The following is an 18,488-nucleotide window of genomic DNA, read 5'->3' as shown; positions in this document are numbered from 1 at the left end:
TATTCTCAATAAAATGCAAGATTAGTTAAGACACTTTGATCATTTCACATCCTATCAGATAATAGCCCAGGGTAACACACTGCTTTACTGATAACTTGTGTGAGGAAAACCCTTTTTAAGGGATGTACCGAATAGATAAAAATCAAATGTGTTCACAGTTCTGTCAGCGTGTTATCTGGCACAATGCCTCAGCACTGATGTATTTAACCTTTTATTTGCTTGGGTTGAAATAAAGAGTTACAATTTTGTGCCCTCTGAGAGTCGTCTCTTTAAGATAATATACATATTTTATTTATTACTTGGAAAAAGCTCCCTTCTCTCATTAAGGCATTGTTGTCATGCATGCATGCTTAGACTCACTGGCATAGTGAAAAACAAAAGCAGTCTCCATTTGCTTCTGTCTGGTGAGTTGGCACTAAATCTGACTGGAAAGAAAATAAAAAAAATGTATCCAAGAAAAAGAGTTACATTTGACCATGGTCCTGCAACCACCAGGTTTCTGTTGATTTTTGTTCTTTTTACATTAGTTTTTGTTGTTTTTCTTTAAAACATACCTTTTGGAGTTGCATCCCGTAGTTCAACACTTGTTTCATCAGACCATGACTCATTAGTCCAGGATGTTTACTGTGATAGGTAAGGATATGTTTTCCACCCTTACACTTTGCCCAGTTATATATACAGTATACAAACACACACAGAGCACTTGGCACAAATGCCTGCAACCCTTTCACTTTTTCTTATGGCAGTCTTCCTGACCACCTTCCACCTTTTCAGCCATTTTTTGATGCAATCCTTTTCAGCCTTTTTTAACCTCCCAGCAAATTCTGAGAAGCTACTGTCTTTAACTAAAGGATTCAAATTAAAAAGGCTGTTTTTGAAAACCTGAACCTTATTCCAGGTTTAACAGATTCAGATATCAGTTGAAGGCAGAAACTAAATTATAAGAATATTCAGGAGCACTTTTGTTTAATCATCTTTGAAATGTTACAACCAGAAATCACAAATCCTTCCTTTAACTTTTTTTTTTAAAATAAATTCTTCACCTAATATATCTTTTTATTTAAGTTTAGCTAAATGTGATATATTTGTCCCTAAATATGAAACAGAATAGATATATAAGTAGATGTGATATCCACCACCTTCATTTTTTGTCATTTGTTGCAGCTGTAGCTGCTCCAGAGCTCAGTTCCTATATCACAGCAGTCAACTATTCAGCACCAATTCCAAAACAATTATATTAAAAAGGATCCGTGTTTGACGTCAGGTTAGAAACTCTAGCTATGCCTTTAGCATTTTCTTTTAGATATCTTGCTTTCTACCATCCGTCACCCTTCCTGTTTTACAAGATAACATCTGTAAGGTCTGTCTGATCCTCTTGATATTTCCATTACGTGTCTCTCCCTGTTAATGTCCACTATCACGTTCCACTTACTCACAGTCCTGAAATCTCCACTCATCTTAATTCGCCCCCGAACACTTTCCCCCGATCAAATGGAAACATTACGCACCAGGCAACATTTTTCTTTTCATATCCCACCTGGGTCTTTGCTGTATTCCAGCTAACCTAATCCACTTTCCATCTGCTGAATGTGATAAATGTCTCCCTGAATGCAGTTTGAGCAGCTGGCCTTTCTGTGGATGGAGCGGCAGAAATCTGGGGGCAACTACAGCCGCTACAGGGCACAGACGGAGAAACACGTGGTGCTGTGTGTCAGTTGCCTAAAGATCGACCTCCTCATGGACTTCCTCAACGAGTTCTTCGCTCATCCTCGGTTGCAGGTCTGGATTTAAGTGGGACGGGACGGTCCTTTGTATGTTTATTCCCTAGGATAATCCTTTCCAGGAGGGTAAAACAAAATTAATCCTGTTAAAGCAAGGGGTCAACCTCATACTTATTCACGCTGGATCAGCTGAGTGGCTGTTTGCTGGAAGGTGTGAATATTTACTTGTGTTTCCAGGGATCATCTTACTTTTCATAATTTAAAGCTGAGTCTAGCTGTAGCCAGAATCTGCCCTTTCCTCCTTTAATTTGGTCTGTGAAATTCACTGTCAGATAATGAAATAAATAATTTATTTGACTTTCATTGCTCTCTTAGTGCTGAACAGAAATACTTAACCATAAACTCTGAACCAAAGCTGTCTGTTCTGTCGGTTCGTAGGACTACTATGTGGTAATCCTTTGCCCCGCTGAGATGGACGTCCAGGTTAGGAGGGTCCTACATGTTCCACTTTGGGCTCTGAGAGTCATCTACCTGCAGGGGTCTGCCCTCAAAGACCAAGACCTTATGAGAGCCAAGTGAGTGACTCTAACTTTCTTTTTTTTTAAGTGTAATAACAGAGTTATTACATTAAATCAACAACAGAGCTCTACAAAAAAGCCCCACCATGGCCAGTAATTAATATGCAGCTTAGAATTAAGTGCTTAAGCATTTTGAGGCACCTGTGTTTGCAAGCCCCTGAAATATAAAACAATGTCTAGCAAAGTATTTGTACCGGGGGAACCTTTTTAAAGTATTTTAGATGATGTAAACCATCAATCATAACTGTGGCTGTATCTTTAGGGTTGCTGTCCTGCTGGAAGGATAGTATTATACACCCTGCTAGTTTTATGCAGCCTTCAGCAGATTTCACTGTTTCGCCTCCATCAGCCTAGAAGCTCTGACTGATCTTTATACCCCTACTGAGAGAAAAGTAACCCCACAGCGAGATGCTGCCACCACCTTGATTTTATTTGTTGTCGTTTTTTCCATAACACAAAGCTTTTTACATTTAAGCTCAGTTTCAGTCTCATCTGACCAGATCTTCCTCAATATGGCTAATGCTTTGTTGAGTTGCTGAATTTTGAAAAATAAAAATAGTTTTTGGTAGTATCAGATCCCCTGATTATTTTGGCTGATCATAGTGAAGATGACAGATAAATATATCCCTCATCTTTTAGATTTTTATATTTGGCACTCACGCCTTTTACTTTCCCTCCTCTCCCCATATTGTGCCTTATGTTAAATTTTTACTTAAAGTCTCAATAACACACGTTGGATTTGATGGTTTAGGGCATGTAAAAACTGAATTACAAATAAAACCATGTAAACTTAATTTTAGAGAAAAAGGAAGGAAAAAGCTTCCCTGTCTATTACCCTCACCTCCCACCATCTCGTCTTAAAATGGCGTGTGCGATAACGTTATACATTTGTTGTTCTGCCGTCCCACTTTTTTCCTCTTTTGTCCTCTCTGACAATAACATGACAACACCCTTCTTCCTGTGTCTCACGGCCTCCCCCGATTCTCTCTTCCTCTGTCTGTCTCTCCCACTCCGCCTGCCTCTCTCGCTCCTGTGGCTGCTGGCTCTACTAACTACCTGCAGGATGGACGATGCTGAGGCCTGCTTTATCCTCAGTAACCGGTTTGAAGTGGACCGTATTGCTGCTGTACGTGCTTCATCATTTCCCTTTTTGATCCCGAATCGTATCAGCATTAATCATGGCTAAATTTATGGATTTCCTGTCCATCCTTATACTTTCATTTCACAGACGTTGTTAAAGGACATTTCTTACCGTAACGTAGATCTGATTAGGAATTCAGAGAGATAGCTTTGGATTTCATGAACATGTTATTCAGGGTTTAAATGTACTTCATTCAACCCTGAATATAAGTAGGAGGTGCTTATTGAAACATCAAATGTAACCAGGGGGGCTAATAAAATTTTTTTTTTTTTATTTGAATGCTAGATTTAAAAGGTTTATCCTGCTCTAATTTGAACAGATATTAAATCGGAAACATTAAAAAGGTCTTTTTTTTAGCACAAAAAAGAAGTTTGACTTTAGTTTTCAATGGATAACATTGTAATCAGCAGTTCAAATAATAAAAAAATGTCCTGATCTAGTTGCAAACATGTTGCATTAATTTAAGAATAAATATGGGATATATATCAAGGTAATGTTGTATTAGGGCTCTTAGTTATCTATTTAAACTGCTTTGGGTTCAGAAGCTTCAGTTAATTGTTGATCTTTAATCCACACATGGCCCAAATTAGACATGCTGAAATGGTTATATACCTACTTACCAGCATTAATGTGTAACTCAATATTGACTTTGTCTGCACACCTTTTGTAGCCATCTACAAAGATATACAGATTTAAACAAAAAAATAATGGGTCGGTTTCTTGATGACACATCTGGCTTTGGTGCATTGTGCACAAATATTTTGAGTGTTATGTCTTTATGAAAAAAAAGTAAACATCATTTAAAACAGCACATTTTACCAAATAGATGTTTGAAGCAACTTAGATAAATTTTGCACCCTCCAAATTGCATTAAACCTGATCAAGGAAGATCACATTGCTTCACACCATCAAGCAATTTAAGAGGAAAGCTATAACAGTGCTTCAGCCTGATGTCACTAATGATCTCTTTGCACCTTACTTCCTCTCCTTCCTCCCACTCTCTCCCCATGATGGCTAACTTAATCCACTCGGTTTTCAATGTTGGCAGGATCATCAAACCATCCTCCGAGCCTGGGCTGTCAAAGACTTCGCTCCAAACTGCCCTCTGTACGTCCAGATTCTCAAGCCAGAGAACAAGTTCCACGTCAAGTTTGCAGGTGGGCAGAGAGTGTGAAATGAAAGAGGCTGGCATTGTGGGGAAGCAGGCTATTGTTCAACATGTTCCTTTTACATAATATATTTCTGGTTTTGAAGCTGAATTTCTTAAGTTTGTGTTTGCTGTCGTTTACTTTAACAATGGAGACAAATCGGCCTCAGATGTACCTGAGCTCATCTAAGTGACGGCTCAGACTAAAAAATGTTTTTTCAATGAGAGTGCTGGTACAGCCTTATAGCAATCTCTCTTCCCAGCTTGAAGGAAGTGTGGGACGGATTGGCACAGCTTGCCTAAATGCCTTTTTTGCGAGTTTCAAACATTAGTCTTTGGACTCTCACCATCCTACTCTGCAAAACAGCAGACACCAGTCAGTCGTCTGTGAGTGAACGACCGGGACCCGCACTCCCTCACATCCTTTCCCTCTATTGCACGTCTCTCACCTTGCAGCCTTGGATGATCTGAAACCCGGTTCTAGCTTGTCACTCACATACCACTTGTCTCCATCAGTTGTTAATGTTTTACTCTTCTACCTTAGCAAAGAAAATCCCTGCTTTTGATGGGCTCTGCAGTGGTGCTAACCTGGCAGACAAGCCCTCTCCACAGGGTGATCCTCCTGCAGCGCTGTTAAAGCACTTCACAGTCAGGCTTGAGCTTTTGTTATTATCGAGGCAGGAATTGTTTTGCACAAAGAGAATTTCATGTCTTTCCATTTTGGCACCTTTTCCACAATATATGATAAACACTCAGCTATGCAGGAGAAATCTTCTGCTCTGAAAACTCTGTAAGACCTGATTGAAAAGCTTTGATGTTTTATCTCCCATGAACATACTAATATGTTCCTATTATATCCATTAACAAAATGAATGATGTGATTACTGTGCTCTGCCTAATAGCCTGTAGATGTTCCCTCTTTGAAGAGGCAGATGCTCAGTGCTGAAATCAAAAGGTAGCAAGTTAGTCACTTCTTCATTTCCTTAGCATTATTATGCTATAATGAGGGAAAATGAACAATAAACTGAGTTTATTACTCTCTCCAAATCCTGACATCACAATAGCTGAACTCACAGAGCGTACAGCCACACAGGCATTAGTGTGACTACAGATGCCAAATTTTGACACCACTTGGAAAACACTCCTGAAGTGATGGTGTGGGAGGCATTAATGAGCAAGAGATACACAATTTAATCAGATCCACAAACTCATCCTAATGGGAGTTGAACGTCTGTTAGAGAAGTTCCTTAAGTTTGCTGCTGTAGCAGTTTGAGTAACAATAGATATCTGGTTCCAACATGTATGTATTGATTATTTGCCTAATCTATATTAAAGAAAAGCATTCCCGTATCCCACAGGCATCTTCTGCTTAGGTAGTTCAACATTGTGAAAATCAGCCCGATCCTTCAATGCAGTCACTAACCTACTGGTTTAATTACCTAAGCTGGTGGACCTGTGGGCAGGTCTTAGTTGCACTTTTGCTGTGTATGCAAAGAGCCGCTGTTGCAGTTTGAATGACTTAGGCCCCGTCCACACGAAGACGAACCCTGGCCTAAACGCACAAATTTTTCACCAAACCAGCCTCTCATCCACACGAAGCCGGCGTTTCGGGGGTCTGTAAACGATCTTTTTTTTATTCAGCCTTCAGAGTGGGAAGATTTCGAAACGCCGTTTTCGAGTTTCCATCTTTACGCTCTAACCGCATATTTTTTTTTACACGCATGCGTCATAGCGTCGCCTCTAAACACGCATGCGCGACACATCACAACAGCAATGGCGCCGTTGCTGCTAATGCTACTCACCCTGCTGTCGGGCTTACAACAGAATCTTCTTCTTCTGGAATATCTCCAGGAAGAACAGAGCAATATCGACGACATAGTTCAGCACCTGAATTTGACTCAACCACGAAAATGGACCCGCAGGGCAACCATGTATAAATATTAGTGCGCATGCCCAACATTTCGTCGCTTATTTTTGCTTTGGCACCACAGCGCCACTTACAGGCCTGGCATACATTTTGCAGCGTTTTCATGCATTCGTGTGGACGCTCATATTTATTTTACGTCTCCGTCTTTACGGCTAACGTTTTGGGAAATATCAACGTTTCGTGTTCGTTTTGACTTCGTGTGGACGGGGCCTTAGTGCTGCACATTTGATTCTGTGCTGGAGCAGAAAACACAAAGGAAAGGGCACAGTTCCTTGGAGCAAGAATTGAAAGCAAAGATGTCTGTTAAGCCAGGCGTACACTGTGTGATATTTTCAATCATTGCACTCAGCTACAGCTCAAACTGTACAATGAAATCGCAGGGTTTAAAAGTTCACAGTTCACAATGTATGTTCTCACACTGTGTGGCCTGACGCTCTGATGCGACCTCACGATTGGCTGAATGAATTTCAAAATGTTTGATTTTCTCCCGACCTTACGATTCCTGATCGGGAGGTGGTCGGGAGAGGCTAATCGCCCCTCATTACCCCCTGTATACAACACAAGGCTGAAACTGGGGCCGAATAAAACATTCTTGCATGACTGGAGAATCGACCCGAACAGGGCAAAAAATCATACAGTGTATGCCCGGCTTTGGTGTGTGTGTTTGTGTGTGTGTTGGGGGGGTTGATTAAGCTCTCTGCTGGTCAATGATCAGGAATCTGCAGAATGGAAACCTGTGAGGAAAGGAAAACAGGATCATAGTAGTCAACAACAAATGAAGACTGAATTCAAAGACAGGTCTATATTCTAGAATTTCAGATATTCATTTCGAATTTTTGCATTTTTATAACGACAAGAACTGCTCCACAGTAACCACTTCATTTATTTACTTTTTTGTCTTACGGTCGTCAGAGATAGATGCCCATTGCTTTACAACAAGCTTTAACTTTGAACTAAATTGACAGGCTGTATAGCAGGAGCCTGCGGGGCGTTAGGTGTGTGAGATGAATTATGATGTGCTGATCTGAGTCAAAGGTAAAAAAAAATTGCTACTCAATCAGAAGAATCGCTCTCCCTTGTTTTTTTTAATCTGCATGTTTATCACCTGCCCACCTCCAGCCAGACACCTCCAGCCAGACGCGCGTCTCATTAATTTTAACATGAGCTGCATTTTTTTATCTTATTCGGCCATCTGCTTCTTAGAGTAGCACTGTAGAGTGTGATTCTCCATCTAAGGCTTTGATGCTTTGTCACCAATTATATCCTAATGCGGAGCACATACTGTGCTTTTACTGCCCGGATCAACTGTCTTGCTTAACAAGCAGCCCTGATATGCCTGTGCACTGAACTGAAGACAGTGCAATCGAAAAATAAATACACAGCGCAGGAAATGGATTCTCTTTTGGCTCTTTTTCACTGGTCGGCTCGCCACAAACATTAACCGGTCGATCAGATATTCCTTTAAAAGAGGAGACTCTGAGGCAGCTGTTAAATAAGAGTGTGGTCTGTGTTTGCTTGGGTGGTTTGGTTGACCCAGGGGCTTGGCTCCATTAGGTGTTTTGTGGATGAATACTCTGACCTGTTGCTCCAGCTCTCCATCTCTGTCCAAGCGCTAACAGTAACCTGAGATTCCTCCTCTCAGGGTATCGAGCTTTGAGCGGATTTATGACTGAGATGAGAATTTGAGGTGATCAGTTTTACCTCAACTGTCACGCTCTGTAAATATAAACAGCAGATAAGTGACAAGTGCACACGCATCGACAGCTGCCACTGAAGTGATGTTTTTGTATGAAGAGGCATGCGAGTGTTTCATACAAGGCGACAGCATGATGTTGTCACAGCAGTTCACCGAACCAGAAACTGAATCTGCCAGCAGTCGGCTCATCACAGCAGAAGCTGTGTGCATCATGTTGAAAGAGAAAACCACACTTGAATGATCCTGAGATCATGTTTTTTTTTTTTTAACCCCCTGTAACTTTTCCATAATTTGTGTTGTTAAAGATGACTATTTCAATATCCTGTATTTCTCTGCCAGGTTTGCTCAGATGGAGACTGAATTTGGTCCAGGCTGGTTTGTAAAATAGCTTCAATCCAGTCAGAGCGGAAAAGGAGAGTCTATTTTAAATCACACGTTTGAAATAATGTACTTTGACTAGGCCATTTCAAAGGTATAAATATGCTTTGATTTTAAGCATTGTTTTATTTTTCTGTGGTCTGTAGCAGACTGCAAACAGGACCTCTCATGGATATCTTTACGCTTTAGCTTTTTTTCCCCCACGCTTTCATAAAGGTCAGACTGTTTAGTGCAATGTTTTTAGTTGTCCAATCAAGGATTTCTACCTACTGAGCTTTTTAGTGAGCTGCAACTTTTTAAGGGCTACAATGGCCTTTTTTCTATGGAGCCAAATTGGTCTCAAGTTTCACAAATACCCATATGTGATTCACACATGCACAGGACAAGCTCCACACACAGCACGATTCACGCAAGCAGACACGAATCACACATGCACAGCACATGATTCGCCAAAGTATTTCTGGTCCACAAACAATTATAAATTACATTACAAAGTACCAGTGGTCTTTAAACTTCACTGCATCTGAGTGTGGATTTTTGACACTCTCCTGATGTACCTCGATACACAAATGCATTTTTTTCATACAGGTGATGGTTTGCAAGCAATGACAGAGCTCCCTTGTAAAAGCCAATCATAAGAAAGTAATCCACGTGGGATGATTATTTGCTCCGCTCCGGTCCAGTGTTCTGTCAGCTCAGCATACAGCGTCAGGCCAGCATACCCTTAGTAATACTCATTACATAGAGTTTCCTCTGTCTCCGTTCTCATTACATCCAAGCACGCTGTTTTATTTCACGATTTAGTCCAGTTTTTGTCTTAATTTCTGCATAAAACAACAACAAAAAAATCATTCACTAGGTTTGTGACACACATTAGGTTTCAAAACAAACATTGCATGTCCTTTAGATGAGGATCTTATTAAAGAATGATCTGCATTTTTTCACAGGGAATTAAATATTTATTGGAAGAGGATTCTACAACTCAGTTGACAGGATATGAGATTTATTTGTTTTTAGTTTGTTAGATATTAACAACAATCGGATCATTTTTAGATTAAAAATTCTGCAGGGGGAAAAGAATGACAAGATTAGGATTCGGATTCACTCGATGATAACAACCCACTGAGCCTACTGGCACAATCTGAAACCATTCTATGGGACTGATAATCACTAATAACCATCAAAATACCACTGCATCATTTATTCAATTAACTTCTACCATTATCTCGCCAGAAATTAAACCTTTAGAAACCGATGTGTAAAAGTATTTCTTTAAGTGAATGATTCTACAGGGCTTTAATAAGTTTTAGAAAATACTCATACTCTTTTTCTTTGCTTATCTGGGATCGGATCGCAGGGGCAGCAGTCTCAGCAGAGTCTGCCAGACTGCTCCATCTCTTCTGGTGGAGACCTGGAGTGCTCCAGGGTCATTCTTTGAAATTACCTTGAATAAATTCATAATTTCTTTTATATAGATTACATCTTTACATTCATATCCATTGATTTAAAACTCTGAAATGCATATTTATCTTGTATCTTGGATACTACACGTGTGGAAACTTAGGTAGAAGAGGCAGCGTCCAGCAAGCTGGAGACATTTTGTTCGGATTGTATAGAGATGTTTTATTTCTCTCTCTCTCTCTGCAGGTGAACAATAGCTTTGATAACTTGGTTTTATCTGTTTTGGCACTGACTTGGTAGCATCTTCTCCTGTAGTGGGACTATTGAGGTCTGATTATGTAATTGCTTCATTAAGCGAATATCAGTCTTATTCTGCAACAGTCAGAGGGCGATGGACTGATGAGACAGGAGGAGTACCATCAGAGAAGTTCTGATTCAGACCAATTCTGTCTAGCCTTGATCAGCTTCCAGCTCTAAGGCTTTTATTCTTCATACATTTTTTTCATCTTTCTTTTGACTCGCTCTCACTTTGTTGATTTTAGCAGTTTCTGCTCCCTTTAGCTGAACGAGCACCTGCAATAGGGACAATAGAGACAGCTAATTCAGCAAATCGTTTTTTTATGTTGTTGAAAACTTTTCAAATGTGACAGCAGAGTCTAAAGTGGACGATAGTACAAAAAAATCCTCTATTTAGAAGGCTCTTCTTGTTCCATTATATGAATCCTCTCCAGAAACCAGACTAGCTGATCTAGTAGTGTTTCACTTCGTTTATCAAACTAAAAAAACATTTTTCAGGGTAGAATTTTTATTCCAGAATAGATAAGGTCTTTAAAGAAATCTTTGAAATTAGATTTATTTTCTGTTAACGTCTGTTTAAAGTCCTCCACAGCTAGAAATAAAGATTAAATCCTTAAAGCAATGTGATATTATTATTGACCAATATGATGTTATAGCTTTTTCACTCCTGAAGGCTGATTGTTGTACACTTGATGGGCTGCAGTATCTAGTTTATTTTAAATTGGTTTCAATGGGGATACAACAAGGCTCAATTACAGCCCCATTTTATTAAAACAGCTACATGATTCCACAAAGCTCAAATAATGGAGGTATAAAACACCATCTCAAAATATCTATTAAAGTCGCATAAAGCCGTTTATGGGTGAATATATCAGAATTTACTTCATCTTGATGCAGAAAATTGCTTCTGAGGCAAAATGGGAGATTAAAGGTTTTGAGATTAATTATGTTTGTATAACAATGTCTTATGAACGTTTGGCAAAAGGGGTTTTCAGGATTAGTCCTATTGGATCCCTATTTTTAATTGCAGCAGATTTTAATAGCATCTAACCATCAACATCAAAATCTAAACAACTTTATCTACTCATCAGATTATATACCAATTTTGACCAAACCAATTAATGTATTTTGTTGAGTCTTTCATTTTAGTTGAAGCCCACAGAACTTTCAGCTCATGTCTCTTTAATTTGTTTTTCTGTCTGCAGATCATGTGGTGTGCGAAGAGGAATTTAAGTACGCCATGCTGGCTTTAAACTGTGTGTGCCCTGGCACCTCAACTCTTATTACTCTATTGATTCACTCCTCAAGAGGACAGTGAGTTAACTCCTTTTTTTCCCCATTTCATTCTGGTCATATTATGGTATTACTTTAATGGCCATTGGAATAGTAGTGTGAGAAAAACCAGCCAAAGTAGCTTCCTTCTTTTCATCTGTTTACCCCTTTTATAGAACTACACCCCAAGAGGCCTTCAAGCAACGTTCTGGAGCATTTCAAGCCCTTAACAGGTAGAATACTATTAAAGAAACTATCATTTACTCTGAGAAGAGTTTATTTTTAATGTGAAGGTTTTCAACTATGGATCACTAACAATATACATAAGTAGTTTTATTGATTAGTGAAACTACTTATATATATATAATACTAAATTATCAGAAGACTAAAAAAAAAAAATGTCATTTTAAAACCCCTTTATAGAAACAAGTGTCATTATTTGCAGATTGATACCATTGCATGTTCTCTTTACAGTAAGGAACCAGTATTTTTCTTATCACAGTTATATAAACTTCATTCTTAACATTAGCATAACAGCACACAGTTGTTCTATAGAGTATTTATCAGTTTTCAGAAACTTGTCTTATTACCTTCTTTTCTGCAGCAATGTATCTCTGTATGAGCTGTGTACTGTCTGTAAAACAATAATAATAATAATATATAGGAACCCCTAAAACCTTAGCTACCTTTAAACTTATATAGAACTGGAATTTCTTTGGTTGATTGTATGATTATTTTTTTTTTACTTGTAAAGATTATTTTTTAGGAATATACAACAAAATATGGAAAAAATGTCCATTGTTGTTATATGCCTCTAAAAAGACAAGAAAAATAATAACAAAAGACCTCAGTAAGATATTATCTACATCTAAAGCCAGCAAATGGACCAACCTTTATTTTTTTCTTCAACTTAAAAGTTTATGTGTAAAAAAAGAAAAAAAAGCACCAACCTGTTAAATTAAGCCTATAGTTGTTAAATCACCTTATAAAGAATGTGTTGAGGTGTTCTCATTATTATTCATCTATATCTGAACCTGAGACCATCTGGATTTCTGGCACTGACGATGTTATAACTTGCCATCCTCCTCTCCCATCCCTCTGTCTGTTCCTGTAAATTGAACCTTTCCATCACTGTTTCTATATGCAGCAGTTTTCTTTAGCAGGCTATCCAAAGTCACACTACCTCCACACTGTTGCTTCTCGTTGTCACCTTTTTAGCCCCCGCATGTGAATCTGTATTCCCCCCTGAGAAAAGCTGGTGTGGTCTCTTAACAGTGCAAATGACTAAGCCTGGGCTATGAGTCCTTGTCTCCCTCCATGCCCTGATTGTAGTATCGATTAGCAGCTTAGACAGAGATGTAGGATGTCACCACTATAACTTTGATGGAATATCCACTCATGTGACCGTTTGTGCTTCATATAACACATTTTAAAGGTCATGCTTCAACTAAACCAATGTGTTTTTGTTGTTCTGCCTCAGGAATGGCGGAGCGGGTTCATCAGACCAGTGGCACCGAACCTACAGGCGCTGCTCTGCCAACGAGGTCCATCACATCCGTCTGGAAGAAAGTAAATTCTTTGGAGAGTACCTAGGAAAGAGTTTCACTTTTGCCTCCTTTCATGCACACAAAAAGTGGGTAAAAACATTGTTGTAAGCAATATTCTAAAGTCTTTGGCTCCGAACTAATCTTGGCTGTGTGTTTGCAGGTTTGGGGTCTGTTTGATTGGGGTTCGCAGACTGGACACCACAAACATCCTGTTGAACCCCGGGCCGTGTCACATCATGGGGGCTTCGGACACCTGCTTTTACATCAACATTTCTAAAGAAGAGAACTCTGCTTTTGTCAGGGGTCAGAGGGAACCATCTTGGGGAGGGGCGGGAGGAAACTCAAGAGGAGTCCACCAGAGTATCTATCATGGACTCACCCGCCTGCCTGTGCACAGCATCATAGCCAGCATGGGTCAGTAGGAAAGGCTCAGCAAAGACACTCTGTAAACTGTCATATTTTTTTCACACACTCCACCTCTACTCTATATGCCACTACTCTGAATAAGGATTGTAGTCAAAGAATATATGAGTTTTACAGATTCATCTAAAATATGATTTGATTTGTAAAGAGGCCTTTGGAACATAGAGGAGTTAAGTTCCTTTTCTATTTATTTAAGGTGAGAAGGTTCAGATATTTTTTTTCTGATGTACTTCTTTTTTTGTGCAGCACTATGGTCCTGTTGATTATTAAAGTGTTATATAAATAAAGTTGGATTGGATTGGATTGATAGGATTAGGAGGGGCATAAGTACACTTGCAGCACCTGCCCTGTATACATCTATTGTTGTAATTTCTGAAGCTCCACATCTTGAAAATCTCCTTTAGAGACATTATTTTTAGTTTTTACTGAAAGAATGTGTTTATTATATAATTTTTATTTGACCCTTTACAACCAAAGCATCGTTTGATGAGCAGATGTGGCATCAAGCAAGTTCTTGTTAAATGGGTCCTATCTAGCAAACAATCAAAGCGTTGTATTCAACATGGATTTTGTTCTTATTAAGAAGCGACCAGCGTTCAGCTCAACTCAGACACCAATGGCAAATTCATGTAAGGTGAAAAAAAGTTTTAAAAAATAGAACTTATCACGTATGAGCGCGAGCTACAAGAACGAGCAGAAGAGGGCTGAAGTTCTGTGTTTTGGCAATAGGTGGCAGTCTTTAGAAAGTCTTTAGAAAATGATGTAATGCCTCTTTAACTTTTTTATGTTATTTGCTTCACAATTCTCTCAAGGGTTAGGCTTTTACTATTTGGAGTTTTTTTTTCTTCCACTCAACTTTCTATCATGCTTGAGGATAACACTGTTCTTTTTTTACGTACCATCCTCATGGACGGTGTTTGGTTTATTCATTCTTACATTCTAACCATTAAAATTAACATATATATGTTTTAGCTTTTAATGACATTGTCTGAGATGCACCTGCATGTGTTGAAAGCATATACCTTCCAGGTCTGACTCTGTTGCTACACAAACATGCCACCAAGTGGCCGAAAATAGAACTGTTTTAATTTCCCTTTCGAGACCCCACATTGTACTGAAATGTTTTATGTATTTTAAGGTGTTTCTGTTTATCTTTGGAAATGTTTTCAGGCACTGTGGCCATCGACCTGCAGGACTCCAGTGACAGCAGCCCAGAGGGCCAGGACCCGGTTGGTACAGGCCTTGGCAGTGGGAGGGGGAGCAGAAGCAGCTCCAGGGTGGAGGTGGGGGGTTCGAACACCTTGGCTCTGCCTGCCATGGGAGAATCAGCCGATGACAGACGGCACAGCATCGCGCCGGTCCTGGAGCTGGTGGATGGAGTCAACAACCCGACCTTTGACCTTCTGGGGGAGCAGTCAGAGGATGAAGTGGGAGAAGAAGGCAAAGATGACGGTGATAAAGACGATAGCGCCCACTGGTGGGGTCGACACTGCGAGTGAGTAGAGTATATGATATATGAGAGTATTAAAATCCATTCAGACGTAAATGTGAGTTTGTGCTGCAGGTGGGTGAAGGGATACCCGCTGAACTCTCCATATATTGGCAGCTCACCTGCACTATGCCATCTCCTTCAAGAAAAGATGCCTTTCTGCTGCCTGCGCATGGACAAGGTAGGAGACTTAAATCACTTCTATTCTTATTTGTAAAAGAAAAGCAACCTAACAATCTCTCTGAATCCTCCTCTAGCCTTGTCCTCACATCCCCTTTGAAGATGCTCGCTCCTACGGCTTCAAAAACAAACTGATCATTGTGTCGGCGGAGAGCGCAGGAAACGGTCTGTACAACTTCATTGTGCCTCTACGGGCTTACTACCGAACACGGAAGGAGCTCAAGCCCATCGTACTGCTGCTGGAGAGCATGTGAGGACTGCTTTTTTGTCATCCTTACCGATAGACACAAAGGTTCAACCTCAAACAGGTCATATCCTGGTGCTGTCCACAATAGCAGGCCTTGAAATCTGGGTTGCACAGAATGGCACAATTGCTCAGTTCTAAAAAAAGGCAATTGGGAGAGAAAAAGTGAGCCATTGATGATGGGTGACATGCTGAATGCTCTCAGCACATGTCCTGTTTTTGTGGCAGCTACACAAACCCAGTCAGCCAAATGAGAACGGAATCCAATAAAAGGGCAATAAAATGCTGAGTCACTCCTGTGTAGTGCCGTTATTTTCAGCTTTCTAAGAAGTGCTTTTGTCTCTTCAGTAAATTCAGCACAGGGGGAAGGCAGACTGTAGCTGTGGGAGTGTGTGCTCTTCTCTGTGGCATGTAGGATTCGCTTTGAAATCTGCTTTTTTTTTATCCTTACAGACCTGAAGCCGATTTCCTGGAAGCCATATGTTGGTTCCCAATGGTTTTCTACACAGTGGGCTCCATTGAAAAGTAAGACCACATTTTTATTTTCGCATTCATACTTTGTTACCTTAAGTGCAAAAGTGTTCATACTTCTTCATTTTCTTTTTCTAACTTTGTCACTTAAATGCACAATTCTGAATGTTAAACATTGGGATAATTGGAGATGAATCAACATAAATTTGTGTTTAATTTGAAAGTGGAGAAGCATGTATGAAATATAGCAAACATCTGTCTGGTCAGACCAAAATGAAAGGTTTTGCCTAGTGTTGCAAATTAACCTGAACCAACCATCTCCATGGTGAAACATTGTGATGGCAGCATTATGCTGTGGGGATAAAGATGAAGTGAAAATAGAGTTAACTAAAGACGGGGGTTTGTGGGTTTGAGGGCTCAGTGTTTAGGGATTTTTTTTTCACTATTAATATACTTCTACTTGCTAAAATAACTACTATAAAAATATAATATAAAAAATCTCTGTGTGTGGTATTAAACACCTCGTTGGGTATCTTTCTGGAGTCTGGACAGCCTGCTGCGATGTGGAATCACTTTTGCCGACACTATGGTGGTGTTTGACAAAGAAAGCTCCATGATTGCAGAGGAGGATTACATGGCTGACGCAAAAACGATTGTTAACGTCCAGACGCTATTCAGGTCAGCTTCACCTAAAGGTTTTTTCTGTTTGTTTTTTAGTTTCATTCAGTTTTTATTGTGTCCTTTTTTTAAATCAAATTTTATCTCTAATTGTTCCTGCTTTTTCTACCATTGTAGACTTTTTCCAGCTCTTAGTATCATCACTGAATTGACACATCCTGCAAACATGCGCTTCATGCAGTTCAAAGTGAAGGATCATTATTCTCTGGCTCTGTCCAAACTGGAAAAGGTAACATTTCAAGTTGAAATATGGCTTCTCCATATTTTTCCTTTTTATTTATTGTATGTCGTAGCCATAGAATAAACAAGGAAAAAATTTATCAGTTCTTTATTAATTCATAGTTCCCGTAGAATAGAAAATAAATGAATGGGATGCTAATGATCTTTTAACTGAAAATTGTTATTGTTAATGTTGTCAGTGGCAGCTAATGAGTCTCGCTCTGGACATTAATAACCGCCATTAACGAAACAGTAAATTAGCCACAGTCAGACATCCTCTCTTTAAATGTTTTTTCAAATTGGTGCAATTTTAAAATAAAAACAGCATTTAAAGGCTTTTTATGTTGTGAAGCTTGTTCTCAGGCTGCATACAAATCAGGGGTAGTGGCAATTACTTTGGTCTTAAGACCTCAAGTCAGGCTCTCTGCGTTAAATTCCTGTGTTATGTTCGCCTCACTCGGAGGGGACTTGATACAGGAAGAGTTTAAAGAAAGAAGAGACTCCTCTTATCCCCTCAGAACTAGTTAAATCTGACACTTTCACTGTGTGACCATGTGTTTGATCTGCAGAAAGAAAGAGAGAAGGGCTCCAACCTTGTCTTTATGTTCCGCCTACCGTTTGCTGCCGGAAAGGTGTTCAGTGTTAGTATGCTGGACACTCTCCTCTATCAGGTTCCAAACACTCTCTCTCTGAGCAACATGTATCCCACCTCTTTTGGATTTATGTCTATAATAACCTGTATCTTGTTAAATTGTTTTTGTGGTCCAGTCCTTTGTGAAGGACTATATGATCTCCATCACCAGACTTTTGCTCGGCCTTGACTCCATGCCTGGATCAGGCTTCCTCTGTGCTGTAAGTAGAAAACAAAGCAGCTGGATTTTAGTTTGGTTGGACAGCAGATCGCCTCAGGGACCGATTTTTGTTTTGTTTGGTTTCCAGATGAAAATCACAGAGGATGACCTGTGGATCAGAACCTACGGGAGGCTCTATCAAAAACTATGCTCCTCCACTGGAGACATTCCCATAGGCATCTACCGTACAGAGGCCCACAAGCTTCCAGTGTCTGAGGTCAGCCTGTTTTCATTTTGTAACTTTGGTGATAAACACAGCAACAAACACCACAGGTGTAATATCTGTATAGAAATGTGTTTGTTTACCATGGAATTTGGTTTATACTGACCATAGTCACTGGCTATTATTAGTTGTTGCCAGCAGCAGCAGACTACTCCTAAAAAGCTTCGCTTATCTCAAAACATTCAAAAACAGAACAGATCTTTAAAGAAGGTAAAATTGATTTATGTCACTATTAGTGATTAGTGAGTAGTATTATCAGTGACTATTAGTGTGAATAAATAAGGGTCAGGCAGGTTGGGGTATGGTCAATCAACAGACAAAGATACATTCCCTGTGTTTTTTTTATTTCTTATCTTTTATATGTGGCTTGATTAAAATCATTTATTTAATTTTTTTTTTTTGCTCATACGACTTTGAAATAGGCTACCTTTTTGAAGTGAATTTTATATTAAATTTAGTATTATTGTTATCATAACTTTTAAATTATTTTCTTCTTTACATTCAACTGCATGGCTTAGAACCTCACATCTTTTACTCTCCAGCTTCCAGTAGAACATGCAATTTGCTGATCTCAACAGGCTCCGCCTCATTTAACATGGTTGCAA

At 39.5% G+C, this 18,488-nt stretch overlaps 1 protein-coding gene across 1 annotated transcript in view; it reads left to right on the top strand.

Moving 5' to 3' along the window:
- Positions 1-18,488, top strand: part of LOC119794843 (potassium channel subfamily T member 2) — a 51,775-nt gene that overhangs the window by 31,590 nt on the left and 1,697 nt on the right. The window contains exons 11-27 of the mRNA XM_038302552.1: positions 1,615-1,779; positions 2,160-2,296; positions 3,362-3,425; positions 4,489-4,597; positions 11,492-11,600; positions 11,735-11,791; positions 13,039-13,191; positions 13,266-13,519; positions 14,699-15,023; positions 15,093-15,198; positions 15,275-15,447; positions 15,895-15,966; positions 16,456-16,590; positions 16,708-16,819; positions 17,379-17,480; positions 17,578-17,661; positions 17,749-17,877. Of these exons, the coding sequence (XP_038158480.1) occupies positions 1,615-1,779; positions 2,160-2,296; positions 3,362-3,425; positions 4,489-4,597; positions 11,492-11,600; positions 11,735-11,791; positions 13,039-13,191; positions 13,266-13,519; positions 14,699-15,023; positions 15,093-15,198; positions 15,275-15,447; positions 15,895-15,966; positions 16,456-16,590; positions 16,708-16,819; positions 17,379-17,480; positions 17,578-17,661; positions 17,749-17,877 (2,286 nt within the window). The remainder of the gene's footprint in view (positions 1-1,614; positions 1,780-2,159; positions 2,297-3,361; positions 3,426-4,488; positions 4,598-11,491; positions 11,601-11,734; positions 11,792-13,038; positions 13,192-13,265; positions 13,520-14,698; positions 15,024-15,092; positions 15,199-15,274; positions 15,448-15,894; positions 15,967-16,455; positions 16,591-16,707; positions 16,820-17,378; positions 17,481-17,577; positions 17,662-17,748; positions 17,878-18,488) is intronic.

This window comes from Cyprinodon tularosa, unplaced genomic scaffold, assembly GCF_016077235.1.
Source record: "Cyprinodon tularosa strain WSP-4 unplaced genomic scaffold, ASM1607723v1 ctg495, whole genome shotgun sequence".
NCBI lineage: Eukaryota > Metazoa > Chordata > Actinopteri > Cyprinodontiformes > Cyprinodontidae > Cyprinodon > Cyprinodon tularosa.
Note: the sequence above shows the minus strand (reverse complement) of the source record. Positions and strands in the feature narration are given on the sequence as shown.